The sequence below is a fragment of the Pangasianodon hypophthalmus genome, chromosome 30 (assembly GCF_027358585.1).
Source record: "Pangasianodon hypophthalmus isolate fPanHyp1 chromosome 30, fPanHyp1.pri, whole genome shotgun sequence".
NCBI lineage: Eukaryota > Metazoa > Chordata > Actinopteri > Siluriformes > Pangasiidae > Pangasianodon > Pangasianodon hypophthalmus.
Window position 1 is genome coordinate 8976788 of NC_069739.1, and position 17623 is coordinate 8994410.

The window sequence follows — 17623 nt, forward strand, 5'->3', positions numbered from 1 at the left end:
CCTCCCCCAGTCCGGTGTAGGCTGACTGGCAATTCCAAATTGTCCATAGTGTGTGAATGGGTGTGTGAGTGTGTGTGTGTGTGTGTGATTGTGTCCTGCGATGGGTTGGCACCCCGTCCAGGGTGTCTCCCGCCTTGTGCCCAGAGTTCCCTAGGATAGGCTCCAGGCTCCCCACGACCCTGTGTAGGATAAAGCGGTACAGAGAATGAATGGATGGATCTTATGTAGCCTATATATGGGTCATAAATACATGTAATACACTACATGGCTAAAAGTATGTGGACACCAGAAGTGTATAGAATGTCTTTTGTATGCTGTATCATTATACAGCTTCACTGGAACTAAGAAGCCCAAACCTGTTCCAGCATGACAATGCCCCTGTGCACAAAGAGAGCTCCATGAAGACATGGTGTGTGAAGGTTGGAGTGGAAGAACTCGAGAGTCCTGACCTCAACCCCACTGAAGCCCACTGAAGATTGATCAAGTCTCAGTTAAACAGGTGGTGTTAAATATGATTTGAATAATTTTTTTTTAATCCTTGAGCCCGTTCCCCATTCTTGTGCATGTACACAAACCTCCACCGCCCAAACCTATGGCAGTTTAACTCGAATTAGCATGCTAACTAGAGTTAGCATTAGCAAGGAATGCCATGACATCACTTTCAAGCACACTTGTACATTCAACTGCTCAAAAGCAGAGTTGTAACTCTACAAATGTAACCCTGGTTGCTCATCCACAGACTCAGTCAGACACGGGACTTGCTTTCTGACCCGTTTCTTCTGGAAGCCTGGAATAAACGGATTTTAAAATGCATAAGTCTTCTCTTTGTTAAATGTTGTCTGCAGTTAATGTTGACTGTGTTAACGTTAGTGTAGAACTCAACACATCTCCTTTGGGTTAAGCAGCTAAAGCACAACGTGGAGTGATAAATTTATTCCACAAAGTGACTGTTATAAAATAGCACATTATACATTTGTGTGTGTTACAAGTGTGTATTTACATTCTGGTCCAAAATGGTCTAATTCATACACAAATAATGAAATAAAGAAATGGCATGGGAGAACTACATACTGTCCATCTTAGAGCTCACGCTTATCTAACGGAATTGTGGAAAGACCAGAGAGACCATGAAAGTCTGCAGCGATGTAAGTATAGCAAAATAATAATAATAATAATAATAATAATAATAACAATAATAACAATATTGTTGTTGTTGTTATCAACAATGAGAACAACAATAATAATAATAACAACAATAATAACAATATTATTATTGTTGTTGTTGTTGTTATCAATAATAATAATAATAATAATAATGTTGTTGTTGTTATCAACAACAAGAACAACAATAACAACAACAACAATAATAACATTATTATTATTATTGTTGTTGTTGTTGTTGTTATTAATAATAATAATAATAATAATAATAATAATAATAGCTGTAAATAAACTCCATATAATATTTTTACAAAAATAACCTTTTATGAAAAGATGCTTCACAAATTAATTTAGGTGAAAATCACATTTTGTCAATAACAAAATTCCAACTCTGCTACATAAACATGCAAAATTTCTTGTTGATTTTTATTTGAAAGTGAAGTTTTTTCTGGCTGATGGTCTGAGATGAGATGGGGGGTGGAGTAAAGGTATGTTATGTGTCTTTAAAATGACTGACAAGAGGCGCAACCAAACACAAACAAGCTTTCCGGACCGGAAGGCAGTTTTCCAGATGGGTTTTCTCCTGGCCAAGTAACACACTTGTGCTGAATTCAGGGATTAAATGACTATTTTTATCATTTTCTCCATATTTTTCCACTTTATTTGTACTAGTAAGAAATTTTAAGGAATGAGTATTGCACCTTTAAATAAAATCATCAGACAACTAATCTATAAAATAATAATAATAATAATAATAATAATAATAATAATAATAAACACCATTTGTGCTTAAAGGTCGGCGTTGCGCTGGTGCCATGGCAACCCGCCGGCCATCCACCAGCCACAGGAGCGCAAGATGACGTCAGGTTGTCGGTGGTGACGGAGACGCGGGCGAGATACAGCGCGTGCTCCAGATCTCTGTACTGCGGTGACGGAGCCCCTGTAGCAGCACCATGACTGGCGTCCTGTGGATTACCTTCTCTGGATTATAACAGGCGAAAGGAAACGGAAGGAGACCATGGCGGAGAGGTAAATACATCATGCCGCATTCTGCACGCGCTCATGCAGGTTAGGGATTCAGGAGGCGAGGATAAGGACTGAGATAAGGGTGCTGATGCTTCTGTCGTTGTCTAGCAGTGTCATATTCATCCCTCCATCCCTCCCTCCCTCCATCCATCCATCCATGCATGCATGCATCTTCATCTTACTGAGGGTCGCGGTGCATCAGGAACAGATGCCTACACCCTGGATGAGACCGCAGCAGTGTCATCCTCATCATCAGGGCAGTAATTAAGTTAACGCGGTGGGTGGGGATCAGACTATCGCCCCGCACATCACGCACCCGTTCCTTATAAACATCATGATGGTATCTCTCTCTCTCAATCTCTCTCTCTCTCTCTCTCTTTCTATCGATGTGCATCCTCCACACCCATAGCCACAGCTCAAGGATATCCGGACATGAGCTTCATTGTGCACTGCATAAACATAATGGTCAAAACGTGGCCTTAATTTCAGCATTTGAGCGTTTTACCGACTCACAGGGCGCGCGCGCGCGACAGAGAGAGAGAGAGAGAGAGAGAGACATGGACAGGGCAGCAGCAGATTCAGCGCGAGCACGCGCTTTCCCAGTTGGAGATGGAGACAACCTGCGGCACGCCATCATACAATCATACAGTCATACAGTCATATAATCATATAATCAGCGTCTCCAGAGATTGAATGCTATTTATGTTATAAATATGTAAAAAATATGAAAAGGTTTAAAGTGGTTGCACAGGTCAGTCACCAGTCAGAGCTGTCGTTTTCATGTATGCAATGTGATCATCTAGAGATAATGTCAATTGCACAGCATTGAATATGAGAGCTACTCCTTCCTTCTTTCCCTCCTTCCTTCCTTTCTTCCTTCCTTCCTTCCTTCCTTCTTTACTTGTGTTTATGTAGTATGAATTGCTCTTGGCCTTGGGTCAGTGTTTTACTGCTACAGATAAGATACAATATATAGGTTATGGAAAGCTCATATACTGCACTGCAATCGCGCCAGTGGGCGGCTAACATCTGCTGAAGTTGAGCAGACCCTGGGTGTGTGTATGGATTTAAGCAGCTGCATGGGTGGATCAGTTTCCACATTTGCTGTGTGTCACCATACCGTACCGTACCGTACCGTACCATACCGTAACATACCATATCATACCGTTCCATACTGTACCATACCGTACCGTAACATTCCATACTGTACCATACCGTACCGTAACATTCCATACTGTACCCTGTTCCAAACCGTAACAAACCATACCATACCACACTGTACCATACCATACTGTACCATACCGTACCCTGTTTCAAACCGTACCATACCATACCATACTGTACCAAACTGTAACATACCATACCATACCATACCATACTGTACCAAACCGTACCATACCATACCGTACCGTACCATACTGTACCAAACCGTAACATACCATACCATACCATACTGTACCAAACCGTACCATACCATACCGTACCGCACCATACTGTACCAAACCGTACCATACCATACCGTACCGTACCATACTGTACCAAACCGTATTGTACCATACTGTACCGTACCGTGCCATAATGTGCCATACCATACTGTACCAAACCCTATCATACCGTAGCATAATGTACCATACCATACCATAAAGCCACAATGTAGCCTACCTGGGCCAAATTGTAAAGCTAATCACGTGACAGGATAGCTGATTGTGTGCTGCAGGCTGAGCCATTATGTCCAGCTAGACCCACTTTAACTATGACCATTCATCCCACAGTAGATAAAATCAACCCATACATTTGATCTTCTTCAACAATACATTGACTACCTGCTACCACAGTGAAGAAATGGACGTCTCTCTCTTGATTATCAGTTCAGATATTAGTTTCGATTATAATTATATATTATAAATAAATATTATTCTTCAAAACGTTTATATTTAAACACATCACACAAACCTGTATTATTAAAGAACTGGGTTCTGAAATGCTACTTTAGAAATAACATGCTACAGCGACAAATGTCATTTAGGCTTCACCATTAGAAAGAAATCACAGTTAACACACTTTAACACGGAGCTCCCAGTAGGCTAGGGCTAATGAGTGTTTTGATACACTTGCAGATCATGGAACATGGCAGCCACTAAAACGTCTTCTTGAACATGTGGATGAAATCTGTGTCACTCTTTAAAGAGAGTTCAGATTTTAGAGTTTGGTTGAAAATCCCTCAGTTTCCTTGTCATGGTACGTATATGGATGCTCAGGTTTGGTCCAGGCTGTAAGGCATACGGGACCTGGTGTCAGACGGGAGCCCTTTCCCGGACCGTGCCTTCATGTGCCAACTTCTATTTGCAATGCATTAAAATGGCTCACAGTTTATGTGCGTTATTACATCTACTGCAAGTCAGGGGGGTTAAAAAGGAGGACCTCTCAGAAATGTTGCACTACATTGTTTAGTCAATGATCCTCTATTGACAAGATAAAAAAAAAAAAGATTGCGTTCTGCACAATCAATGCCTCGGCTTTAACGTCTTTAAGTTTTTCATTGCATTTCTTTTATCACTGTATTGTCTTTAGTTTTCCAATTCCATCCATTAAGGTGCATCAGCATAGATGATAGCCTTTTAGGATGCAGTTTTTGCCGATATTTCAACTTGGTATCTTCGGTACGTGCGTATGTGTGATTTATCTGCAGATACATTGAATTTTTATCATATAAAACCCTTTGAATGGGTATTTGTTTCCATTAAGATGAGATTTTCGATTTTGGTCCAACCACAGAAGCATCACTATGTAAGTCAAGCCTATTTCATAGACAGCTTCATTCCACTGAAGACTACGTGATAAATAACAGGGGAACTGAGTAGTTTCACACAATATACAAACAGAATTCTGATGCTTCCACCAATGAGATTACTGATATCTTTTGCTTAAATTTTTTGTTTTAGTATTAAGAAAGAAACAGATTTTTTGACAATTCTTATTTAATATCGCATCAGCTCACTTCCTCCCATGTTTCTTTTGTCTTTTCTTGTAACAACAGGTCAAGAATAATTTGATGTTAAATTTGATCAGAATATTACAGTTTTCACATTAACATTTTCAGATTAATTAATATCTGTGTACTTAATGTGACTTTGCTTGTTAAATCTAATATATTGTAAATACAATAACACAAATATACTGTACAACTTGTCGACATTTAATATTATATATAAATTATATATAAATGACAAAATTATTCATGAAGAATCTAAAGCTGTGGAATAACTCATAATAACCGTAGCTATGGATTTCTGCTTGCAGCAGTGTACACGTCAAGGATTTTAAGTCTGTTTGACACAATTTACATAGCTCAAGGCACGTTGTAAAGACTGAAAGACGGAATAATTATAAAGAGTGATTTTGGTGACTTTCCAAAGCCTTGACTATTATTACAGACACAGTTATGGAGTGTATTAGCTCAGTTGTTTAGCAACATATGATCACTGGTATGTATTACTTAATATTAGTAAGGGCAATAATGCTTAAATATTTCTAGAGCTGTAATTCCTTTTGCATTGAGAAATGCCTATGATTAAGTAAGATGGATAATTCATGTAGCATTTGTACGATACATCATATCTGTTTAAAAAAAGAGGAAAATGAAAAACAACTAGCTTTCTGAATTTAGAGGTTTTTTTTTTTTTGCTCCTTTGCTATAAATTTACAAAAAAAAAAAAAAAACACAATAGACTCAGAATGTTATGTTTTAGAATATTGGCCTACATACCTACATACTGAATTTTAGATTTTCATCTGTTTTGACCTGGAACAAATGACAAGTTGAAGGACAACTTCCTAGATTAAACACAATGATAGTACAGGCGCAACAAATTTACCTCATTTATTAACCTGCCATTTCTACAAGGCTGTCGTCGACTTGTCCTTTCCTTCTCAGGTTGTGGTTTTTGCAAAACCTGCACATGCTCATGGCTGAGCTTTTGTCTATTCCAATTTAATCCATATTGGCAAATATATTGGTGTATGTCATTTCGGCACATCTTGTCTTTTTCCTGATGTCTTTTAGCTATTTTCCTTGTGTCTTCCTTGTTCAAATCCTCACGTCTCTCTCTGCTGGTGACCTTTGTGTATGTGGAGTTTTTAAAAAAAAAAAAGTCCTTTTTTAGATTTTCAATTTTCGTATTTCTCATATTCCTGTTAAGAAGTGAAAATGAGAAAAAGTTGAGAGGATTTGAATTCGCGTTTTGAATGGATGATACATGGGTTCTGGGTGTGTAGATACCTGGTTTGCAGAACTTACTACAGCATATAATAAACCAGATCCAGGTGTCTAGATGCTAATCTAACATGATGTCTTGTTGTACCGTTCTATAGCTGATTGTAGGAATTGGTAAGAATAGGATCCAGAGAGAAGATATGAAATATAAGAGGAAAATATAACCCGAGAGCAGGTGAACATCCGGAGATAAAACCCTCATGTTTTACATTCTTTACATTTGCAGTCCTGTCACATAGACTGAGCGCTATACAGGTTCAGTTATGTTGCTGTTGAAGCCAGGACCTTTGGGATGAAAACTGATGGCTAGACTAAAGTGAGAAGGAGAGAAAACAAGAGAGGGAGGGTAGAGAGGACAGGAAAAACATGGAAGAGAAATAGAGAGTGGTAGAGAGGTAGAGGAGGAGAGACACACATGTAGGCTGAGAGGAGGAAGATGAGGAAAGATGAAATCCTCATCATTTTCTGTGCTGATATGTGGGTTCGTGGATTCGTTTGTGTGTGTGTATGTGTGTGTGTGTGTGTGTGTGAGAACATGTTTGTCGCGCTACAGACATAGTGTATGAGGGTCATAGATTTGCACAGACCGTGGTTGCTAGGATACTGTTAAAAGGATGCCTTTATGTGGTGTGGGGAATTTCATTGGTGGCAACGAGTGGAAAGCTGGCCTGAGTCACAGGTCACACACTGATGAAGGGGTGATTCATGTCTTTATTAACATACTCATTTAGGATGAGGGCCTGATGGCATTACATTCACATCGATCTATTTGTGTGGGAGAGCAAGAGCAAAATTTAAACACAATAATAGACATAATAATGCTACCTCCGGTTCTCTTTGCAGAACAGGCAGTCCTTGCTGAATGTGTCTCCCCAGCAGGGGTGATATGTTTATTAACATTAATATGCTCTGGTAACTGGTTTATCCTGGTCAAATTGTAATTTTATACTAGGAAATACAAGACTATATTCAAAATATTTTATTCTCAGTGCCAGTGCTACTGTTTCTGCAGCCTGTAAGTGTGCACTATTATCAGGTCACTGCTTCAGTGTGCCCTTGAATGCACATAACAGCTCCAATAAAAGTGGTACATTGTGGAATAGTCGCTCTCTTGGGCAGACGCACTACGCAATGAGTTAGGTCTCCGATCAGATGTGTCAGTGTTGCCAGTGCAGCTTTAATACCAGCCCACAGTGCAATCACAGCAAAGGAGTTTACGTTTTTTATTCCCAGAGGGATAAGAAACCGTGTCTGCCATTTGCTTCACACCCCATTGCGAGAATGCCGCATCACAGGAGGATAATAAACAGTCAGAATTATTTCCCTAGCCAGCGAGTCATGCTTTGTGTGTTGCTACTTGCTATGGACAAGGCACTTTAAGTGCTTGTTGAAGATTCTCTTGGTCCCAAATAATTTGGGTATTGATCACGTCCATCATCCAGCTCCATCACGGTCTGGCAAAACTGTCCTGAATTACAAAATACAAGTTCAATAATTCACAACAAGTGAATTTATGAATTAATACAGTCCTTTGCTTAACAGTGAGAGAGTACATCTTGATAATGGATTCCAATTGAGTAAAATGTATTTGTGCTAGTCTCCTATATTAAGATTGTAGAGCAGCCAGAGGCTACATTCATAACTGATTCTCATGAGTGTTAGTGTACTTAACATATTCCAACCAGGTTTTACACCATCCTTTGTTTAAGAAGGAGATCATGCTTCATGTTTCATGTTGCCATTGAGTGTATATAAAACCATACTGTATATTCCTTAGTTATATGTACATGATATTGCTGGAAGATTGTGGACAGCTGACTGTAACACACATATGTGCTTGTTGAACATCCCATTCCAGAGTTAGTCCCCACTTTTGCTGTTATAATAAGCTCCACTCTTCTGGGAAGCTTTCCACTAGATGTTGGAGCGTGGCTGTGGGGATTTGTGTTCATTCAGCTACAAGAGCATTAGTGAGATCAGACACTGATGTTGGTGAGGAGGTCTGGGGTTCAGTCGGTGTTCCAGTTCATCCCAAAGGTGTTCAGTGGTGTTGAGGTCAGGACTCTGTGCAGAACACTCGAGTTCTTCCACTCCAACCTTCACACACCATGTCTTCATGGAGCTCGATTTGTGTACAGGGGCATTGTCATGCTGGAACAGGTTTGGGCCTCTCAGTTCCAGTGAAGGGAAATTGTAATGCTACGGCATACAAAGACATTCTATACGATTGTGTACTTCGAACCTTGTGGCAGCAGTTTGGGGAAGAACCACATATGTGTGTGATGGTCAGATGTGCACATACTTTTGGCCATAAAGTGTATTTGTGTTTCTACTAATCACCATTATTAGAAGTGTTGTGGAGTCATTGTGCAGTCAGACACAATATTAATGTCATACACACAAATTTATCTTTAAAAATTTGCATAGCAGTAAGAGATCAGATACATGAATCATACACACATTTGTCCTGATGTGTAGAGTATACTTAACTTATCTGTTTTACTGAAAAAAAAAATGTCTAGGAGCCAGCACACTGGGAATCAAACAAAGCTTCACATTTGGCTCCTTCTTGGTGCAGCAACACTTGAAACACCTGCTATGCACATTACACACTGTTTAGTTTGCTTACTGAATAGATTTCATCAGGATACATAACTCACAGTGTGCTCATTTTTCCACAAATGGGTATCATTTAAATGTCTGTTTCATGCTTTGTTTGCTTCTGAAATTTGTCAAGGGGATCCATGATTCATTGCAAAGAGCCTGTGACACTTTTAATCAAAACAGCATGAAAAAGCATGGCAGTAGATGTGACAGAATGAATTCTGACTCGTCGACATCATGATACAAATACACACACGGTACACACATTGACACAAAAATGCATACAGGCAGTACACTGTATGGACAATGTCTCTTTTTGCTAGTTAGTGACGCTTTACAGGCTTGCTAGCATTTATATCTCACTGTTCTAGTGCCAAAATCCAGAGCAGTCAATTATTTTCCATAGTCACTCTTTAAATTATAGATAAGGAATTTACTAGTTAAATATCTACTGGCTGCACTTTCTGTATGACTACATTAATTACTGAAATAGAGACTGGCAACTGCTACACATCTCTATCCAAAACTAGATCTACGCTTCCATTTTCTATTCCTCGCAGCAGTTCACGCACCAAGCTTAGCCTCAAATCTGTGCAAAATGCCAAGGATTTTTCAACTTAATTCTTACACCACAGCATGGGAGAGTAGGAGGTGGTAAATAGACATGAATAGGCGTCCTGAAAATACTAACCAGTTAAGGTGTCTTAAACGTGTACTAATCGCTAAAGGCATCTCAAATGTAATAATAATCAGATTCTCACCGATGCAACATGGCTATTTGAAGTATGGTAGACATTCCAAGTTGCACAGTTGGATTTTTGGACACATGCACAAAGCAGATGGTCACCATTTTTAGGACTTGAATGTCTCTGGAATGCCACGTTGGAGCCAGACATCATGAACATTTGTCACATCTGCCACGCAACAGATCTTTAGATATTGTTTTTGCGGTGTGGATTTGAAATAGGCTTAAATAGTTAAGCAGCAATTTCCCTAGCATGAACCTGTTATAGACCGCAAGCTCTGACGTTTTAAACAAGCTCTGGAATAAGCCGTAAGCTCTGCTTGACCTGGCAATGTTTGCTGCTCAGAAATTGAAAGAAAATGGTGCAGTGTTTATTTTGATTAAGCTCAGAGCTATAGATCTCGTCGATAAGCTCAGTATATCCTTTTTTTAGGCTCATATCACTTCTTTTTATTTAGATAACCTCAGACTTATGGATGTTTAAATGAGTATCAGAGTAAGAAACTTAAATTTCCTCACACATAGGTTTATCGAGTAACCCAGGAAATTGCACTGCAATCCTATTTTTAGCTGGTGACACATTTAATTGCTTAGAAAGAATAATGTAGTCTAATTGTGCCCATAAATGTGAGCATTAATTAATTCTTTTATTCCTTTATTCCCCTGGGATTGCTGAGTAACACATTCGTCTCTGTTGGTGACTCCATTTTACACCCACCCACACACCCACCCACGCTCAAACATCCTTGGGAATGCTTTTTTGCTTCCCCGTGTTATTTTTATTTTCCTTCTTTGTGTAGGCTACTTAAATTTTTTCATCTTCACTATTGTAACATATATTGTCGGCCACCTATTATATTGTCGCTGTTTGTGTAGCATAACTTAAGTACATAGCTATTTATTAGTTTTTAACAGAAAATGAAGACAACTCAGATATGTCAAATGTCATCGCTCCCAAAATGTAAGGATAAATTGGCTTACTGTCATTCACTAACTTAAAAATTAGTAAGTAAATGCCTTATCTTTTTTTTTTTTTTTTTTATTATCTGTCTTAAATCAATCAATCCTGAATCCTTGTTCCTCTCACACTGTTTTACTCTCTTACTCTCTTACTCCGGTTTTCTTTGTTTACATTCTCGCATTTGCTCACTTTCTCTCTGTCCTGATTGGCTGCATCTCCTGCCAGTCACCGTGCAGCCAGACTTAGTTTTGTGCCTGAAATTGGGGAATGATAACGTTTGACATATCAGAACTCTCAGCATACAGATTTCCCATAATTCGAACCTGGACATTCCTGACACAGCACAGACTGTATGCAGAAGAAGGCAGTTAACATATATTTCCAAGTGCGTTCAGCTGCTGTGTGATAGATGAGAGCTTGCTAGTGGGTGGGAATTGGCAAATGAGACTAAGTTGGGGGAGGGGGAGTGTTGTAAAAAGAAAATGAAATACAGCCAATCATAGTTATGCGAGATTTATTAATAGTCCTTATTAAAGAGTTATTAAAATATTCAAAAGTGTGTTATAAAATAAACAAATTAGAAATTACAGAGAAGTGGTGCTAGACAGGCATCCAAGACTTCATGCCTCTGGCTTAGAGAGATGGATGATAATAGAGAAGGGTTGATGACGATGATTAAAAAATTATGAAACATAATTCTGTGTAAGCAAAAACAATCCAATTTTCGTTTTGTTTGTGTTGTTTAACTAACCTTGAAGTCTTTTGTATTATTTTTTCTTAGGAATTTTGTTGAAGTGCCCTCTGTAAGACAATCATATACCAGCAGAGGCAGGAATTAATTTTAGGTAGAATGAGGAAATATACCGAATAAAAATCACTGCTTGATCTGTACGATTAAATTGATTTGTTTTATGCATTTTGTGTGGATGTCAGACTGGATGTCAGTAGTGATGGTACAAACTTGTTACCATCTACCACTAACCATTAATCTCGTCATATTAATAACATTAACAGAAAATACCTTTATGACAGTTCCACTGAAAATGGATAAATAACAATGCTAGTAATATAGGAAATGAAATTTTGTCATATAAAATGCGATCTACCTTTCTTTTTCTAAACTTCTGGTATTTCACAGGCTGTCACCTAGATATCCCTCAGCTCGGAGTGTAGTGAGCTGACTTTCACACAGAAACAGGAAAAATGTTTCCATCCTGATTGGTTAATCCAGTTTCTTACCATAGATACGAACATCACTATACTGCAATTACTGCGCAAAAATGTTATCTGACATTAAATGTGCATTAAATGTAATATAATGATCATAAAATTTCATGTCATTGTACAGTGTAACTGCCTGTTTTACTGTCCATATGACAATAATCTCTTGAATTGAAAAGGCATGTATAATCAACTGTGCTGTGTGTGTTATTTTAACCATCCAGGAATAAGCATTTGGACCAGGAAAATATTTTGGGGGTGTTGAAACATGACATCAACCCGCTAGCTATACTACTGTGTACCAGACATGCACAGACCACAAAAAATGACATGACACACCACTGAACACAAGGTTTACTCCTGTACCTTGAAAAATCAGTACAAATGTACAAAAGATAACACTGACAAGGTCGCTGTCAAGCTGCCAGTTCATCTCTTCTATTGGCACCCTCTTTGCGGCCATTTAAGTCATCTCCTGTTAAACACTACGCTAAGGAGGTCACAGACTGGCTTTGTTGGTTGCAAATGAATGTGATTCACCTCTAAACCATCAGCAATGATAACCTGAAAATTTAAAAGTCACAGCTAATGTGTTCTGACCAGCATTCAATATTTCTTTCCCTTGTTGGACTACATTATCTAAATGTCATTTAACTAAATGTCATTCACATTGTGTTTCTTCTCCATGCCTTAGACATAAACAAGAAAAATCTCATTGACAGAATTTCTCACTTTAATAATGTTAGTGCCATGAGTGGCTCATGTCCATAGATTTTGGTGTTGCAGAACAACATTAATAATGACAAACAAAATTAATTCGGGAGTCTATCACCTGACTTATGCTATAGGCTACTATCTAACCTACAGGCTACGTTTGCACGACAACGATGTAGTCAAAAACGAAAAGTTTTTCTCTTGCATTTTCAAAAAGTTTCACGTATACATGACAACGTTTTCAAAACGATTCGCGCTTACACACATCCGCGATAACGGCCAAAAACGCTGTATTACGTATGCCAGGCCAGTAGTTGGCGCTGTCACCTTGTTAGTAGGTTGTAATATTGGTGAAGTAAATCCACAGTTTGCTGAAGAAGCGTTAGCAAACTCTTGAGCAGCAACAACACTACCATGTACTCCGCCATTGTTGTGTATGTTTGTTCACGCTTGCCTTTACAATAGACACATACTGCGCATGTCTACATACCGAACGCGTACTACGCACGCGCATGACGTCACCACTTTCAAAGATTCCCGTATTGGGTGTTTACATGGAGATGATAACGGCGGCGTTTTCAAAAACTTGCACTTTGAAACCCGTTTTCTAAAATATGCGTTTTCAGTCCGCAAAACGCTGTTGTCGTATACACGAACAGGCAAAACGCATAAAAAGTTTCCTGGTTTTGGCTGAAAACGTTGTCATGTAAATGGCCCCACAGTCTATACTGTCCGTTGTTTCAAGCAGTTTTAGATGTACTTTTGTTCAACTGTGTTCAAGGTAATATAATTTACCAGGGTTTACAGGTTTCAGCAAGATGTTCAGCCCATTTCAAACATCTCAAAAACCACACAAATGACCTGAAACTAGCCAAAAATATTAGGCACTGGAAAAGAGAGAAAAAAATTCTTCTTTTTCTCAGCCTTTTCCTTTCTCTCTCTCAATCTTTGCGATATGTCTTACAATAGAAATGGTTCTGTGTATCATAGACATACTGTCTGCACGTACATGTTTTCTGCAATTTATTAGATTTAATTCCAGTTGTTTGCTATAAAACAAGATCTTGGCAAATGTGGTGTATTTTTAAACTCTGGCAACCGTGTCATTAATTGTCTCCTCTGTTGCTCCTCCCCCGAGCATAGGGCAGCATGAATCCTGCCTCAGTGGACTTCATCTAGCACTTGTTGCAGTTCCCAGTTTTGACCACTAGGTGTAATAACAACTCTATGGAAGCTAGGTGGGGCAGTGAGCCGATTATTCCACAGTTGTGCAACATCAGTAGAACATCAGCTTATATCTGTCAAATAGCTTCAAAAAATAGCTTTAACGTTAAATAAAATAACTCACAGAAAAGAGGTAATTAGTATTTCAGCAGGATTTCAGATATTTGGCATTGCGAATAAGGATTTTATGAAGATTAACGTTTGTTGAATGGCTCGTATAAAAGATACAAGCCACCACTGGTATGTGCACGCTGCACATTTATGCTGGACAGTGGCCTACCCACACTCAAAGGCCTATCCGTCCCGTGGATAGGATCCCATCCTTCCCCTAACAGCTCATTCATGCTCCTGTGTCTGGCAGACAGTCAGACTTCAGAAGAGTTTTACGCCAGCCTGTAAAGTCTCACCCAGTCCCTCTCACCCATTAGCATCCATTAACTCACCACTGCTTTATACTTGATGCTCTATCTGCACTTAATCAGCTACCAGCCCCCAGCTCGCCAACTCTCTCCAGATTCTTTGTTGCATGTATAATCTTTTACAGTTCAACCTGCTTCTCTGTGTATATGACCAAAAAATCAACCTTGTACTTGAAAAAAGTAAAACATAGTTACCATAAAGTACCATAATAAAACAGTCATAGTGTCATGGTTACCAAGTAGTACTAAATTGATTTTTGAGACATTGGGGTGGGGATAAGCCATATGGTCAATGTCAATCAACCCCCATTCTTCTGTAAACACAAAACTTCGTACCCACCCCTCATTCCCACCCATGTACACAGAGCTCTGCTCCCAGGACCTGTGGTGCGCTGTAGAGTTCAACTAGAGTTAGCATTAGCAAGGGCTGTCATGACATCACTTGTTTGCTGGACCGTATTAGGGAAGATAATATTACCTCAAGAGTAGATAAATATCTAGCTAGCATTATGCTAATATTGCTTAATAGGAGAACCAAACAAATAAAAGCATCGGATCATGTGTCAATTTGCAGTCGTCATTCAAACAACAATTTCACAAGTTATTAACAACAGTGAGGCTATATGCTAGTTTATATCAGCTATGCTTTCAGAAACCTATAGTTCTTACAGAAGCATCTGCCCTCAGCAGGTGTTGATTTATTGTGTTAGGTGATCTATAATCATTACCTTTCTTTTATCCAGAATGACTTAACTTCTAATCATATTGCGCAAGTACTCTTCTTGTTACAGTGGCAGGTATCAGAGGCTGGCTGGTAGTGTTAGCATTTTAGCCTGTGCGTTTGACGACTAGCCCATTCAACTGGAAAAAGCCAAGTTATAATGCTAGAAACACGAAAAATTAGGCTCATACTGATTTATGAGAAGAGTGCCTTCACTGTCCTGATTTTTTAATGAGTTCTCATGAGCTTTTAAGTGGAGCATCACCTCCACTGTAAGCATCGTTAGCATCATTAGCTGCTTGAGGACTAGCATTACATACATTTCAATGAATGTGGTACATTCAAAGCATTGCTTTACTTGGTTCTGTAAGTGATGAAAATATATCTACTTTTTTTTTGTAGGAAGCCATTTTAACAATTCAAAGCTTTATACAGATTGTGTTTACACAGTGTCTAAGAGCAACATCGGCTGAGATGGGGAGGAGTGAAGGGGCGTTGTGGGTGTATATATAAAAAAGTCTAACAGGAGGCCGATGTAAACGCAAACAAGCACTACGGACCATAACACAGTTTTCCAAATGGGTTTTCTCAACCACATAACATACTTTTGTTGATGCCATAGCTTAACCAATTTTTTTTGTCATGATCTTCATATTTTGTAGGTTATTTGTACTAATAAGGAATAAAAATATTCGAATATTGCACCTTTGAAGTTGTTTATTTTACTGGTAGACCTTTCCACTTTTAGTGGAATAAGTGTGCTTTTAAGTTTAAACATATGGGGATGCTGATTTTTTTTAATAATATAATAATATAATAATAATAATGCATTTTCTGGAATACAGTATTTACCCAAATAATGGCACCCCTGCAATTCATATTTGATAAAGCATCCTCTAGAGTGACAAACAGCGCTGAGTCTCTTCCTGTACAACAAGGGTGTAGACACTTGTGCAAGGATCTTGGACCATCTTGTTTTATGCAGAACATTCCAAGCTAGTTTATAACCTTGGGTTTGTTCATGTGAGATTACAAAACATAGACTTTCCCACAACCCTCTCTGGTAACTTGTTTGTATGTTCTGAGCTATTTTGTTGACAAGTCTTAATCTACTGGCTGTGGTAACTAGGTTGTGGGCTGAAATGTCCTGGTGTCCTTGAATTCATGTCCTAGAACAGCCCTGAAACACTAAAAAAAAAAAAAAGCCCAAACCAGTACAGTGTTTCCCATATGTAAGTTACCTCCAATTTTATTTCTATTTTATTTCTTGCTGAGAAAAACCTATTGCTATTGGGCAGACCTCTGACAGGACTGGATCTGATTTACCATACTGTCCTAATTACAGCTATAAACTATAGAAGGTTCATATTTTTATATTTTTCCTTTCCTACCTGTATAGAAGTAAATTCTGGTTGATGTAAATTCTATTTTTATGCCACGAACAGTCAGAAAAAACATTTCACTGCATGATGTACTGTGTGTGGTTGTGTATGTGACCAATAAAATTTGAATTTGAATTTTTGAGAGCCTGAAACTATAAAGCCAAGATTTATGCTGTAATTATGAAAGCTGAGCATTATAATATTTGAGTATTTAACCCACTGGACCAAACAATATGCTTATAATTAGGCATGTGCAAATTATTAAACTCTCTCTACCACACAACTGAAAATTTGTTCTATATTTGTTCTATATTATGTCTATAATATTCAACTCCAGAATAGCTTTATTACAAAGATAAATCAATGTAATATAATTTATTTAATAGATAATGCATCCTGTATGCATTAATGCAATCTAGAACAATTGACTAACTTGAAATCCTGTTCCATCCATGTTTAATTTATTAACGAATGACATGTTGCACTTTTTAATGGTTTATACTTACATTTATTGGCAAATCACTGTGGTGTAAAACATACACACTCAAAAACTACTCAAAACACTCAAGTTTGTTATTTCTTTATTTGTTTTTTTTATATTATTATTATTATTATTATTATTATTATTACTTTTTATTATTATTATTTTAGCATTTGCAGCTACAGTTGCAGATAAAGGAATCCTGAAAGTCCCCTCATACTTGTGTTATCAGCAAAGCTATGTTTCTTTTGACTGCTAGATGGTAACATCTAATTCTAAAGCTGACGAACTGAGCTCTGTTAGTAATCTGCTTTTGTAAGTTTACTGTAAAGCTTCAGTCTGCTTTTGTATAGTAGGACAATGTAGCTAAAGACTGAACAATGGGTTAGAAATGTCATCTGGAATCTGGTATATTATTTCTCTTGGACAAGAACAAGCATATACAGTACAATGAGACACACAGGATTGGTTTCTGTGTGTATTTTGGGAAGAAGACAGAAACCAGCAACAATAGCATTACCATTATCTGCTGGCTTGATCATATTGTCATTTATACTGCTGACATCTTTCAGATATTCGTCCTTATGTTGACTGATGCATTTGGTGGGTTTTGAGCTTCTGTTCCCAATTTTTCTTTTGCAGGTATTGATATAATAAAAAAATTGGATGTCCTGGATGATTTAGTGGGATT

At 38.2% G+C, this 17623-nt stretch overlaps 1 protein-coding gene across 1 annotated transcript in view; it reads left to right on the forward strand.

The window, feature by feature from the left end:
• The first annotated feature begins 2057 nt into the window (after positions 1-2057).
• Positions 2058-17623, forward strand: part of arhgap39 (Rho GTPase activating protein 39) — a 40212-nt gene continuing 24646 nt past the window's right edge. Inside the window, exon 1 of the mRNA XM_026917447.3 lies at positions 2058-2190. Coding sequence (XP_026773248.1) covers positions 2180-2190 — 11 coding nt within the window. The 5' untranslated portion in view covers positions 2058-2179. The remainder of the gene's footprint in view (positions 2191-17623) is intronic.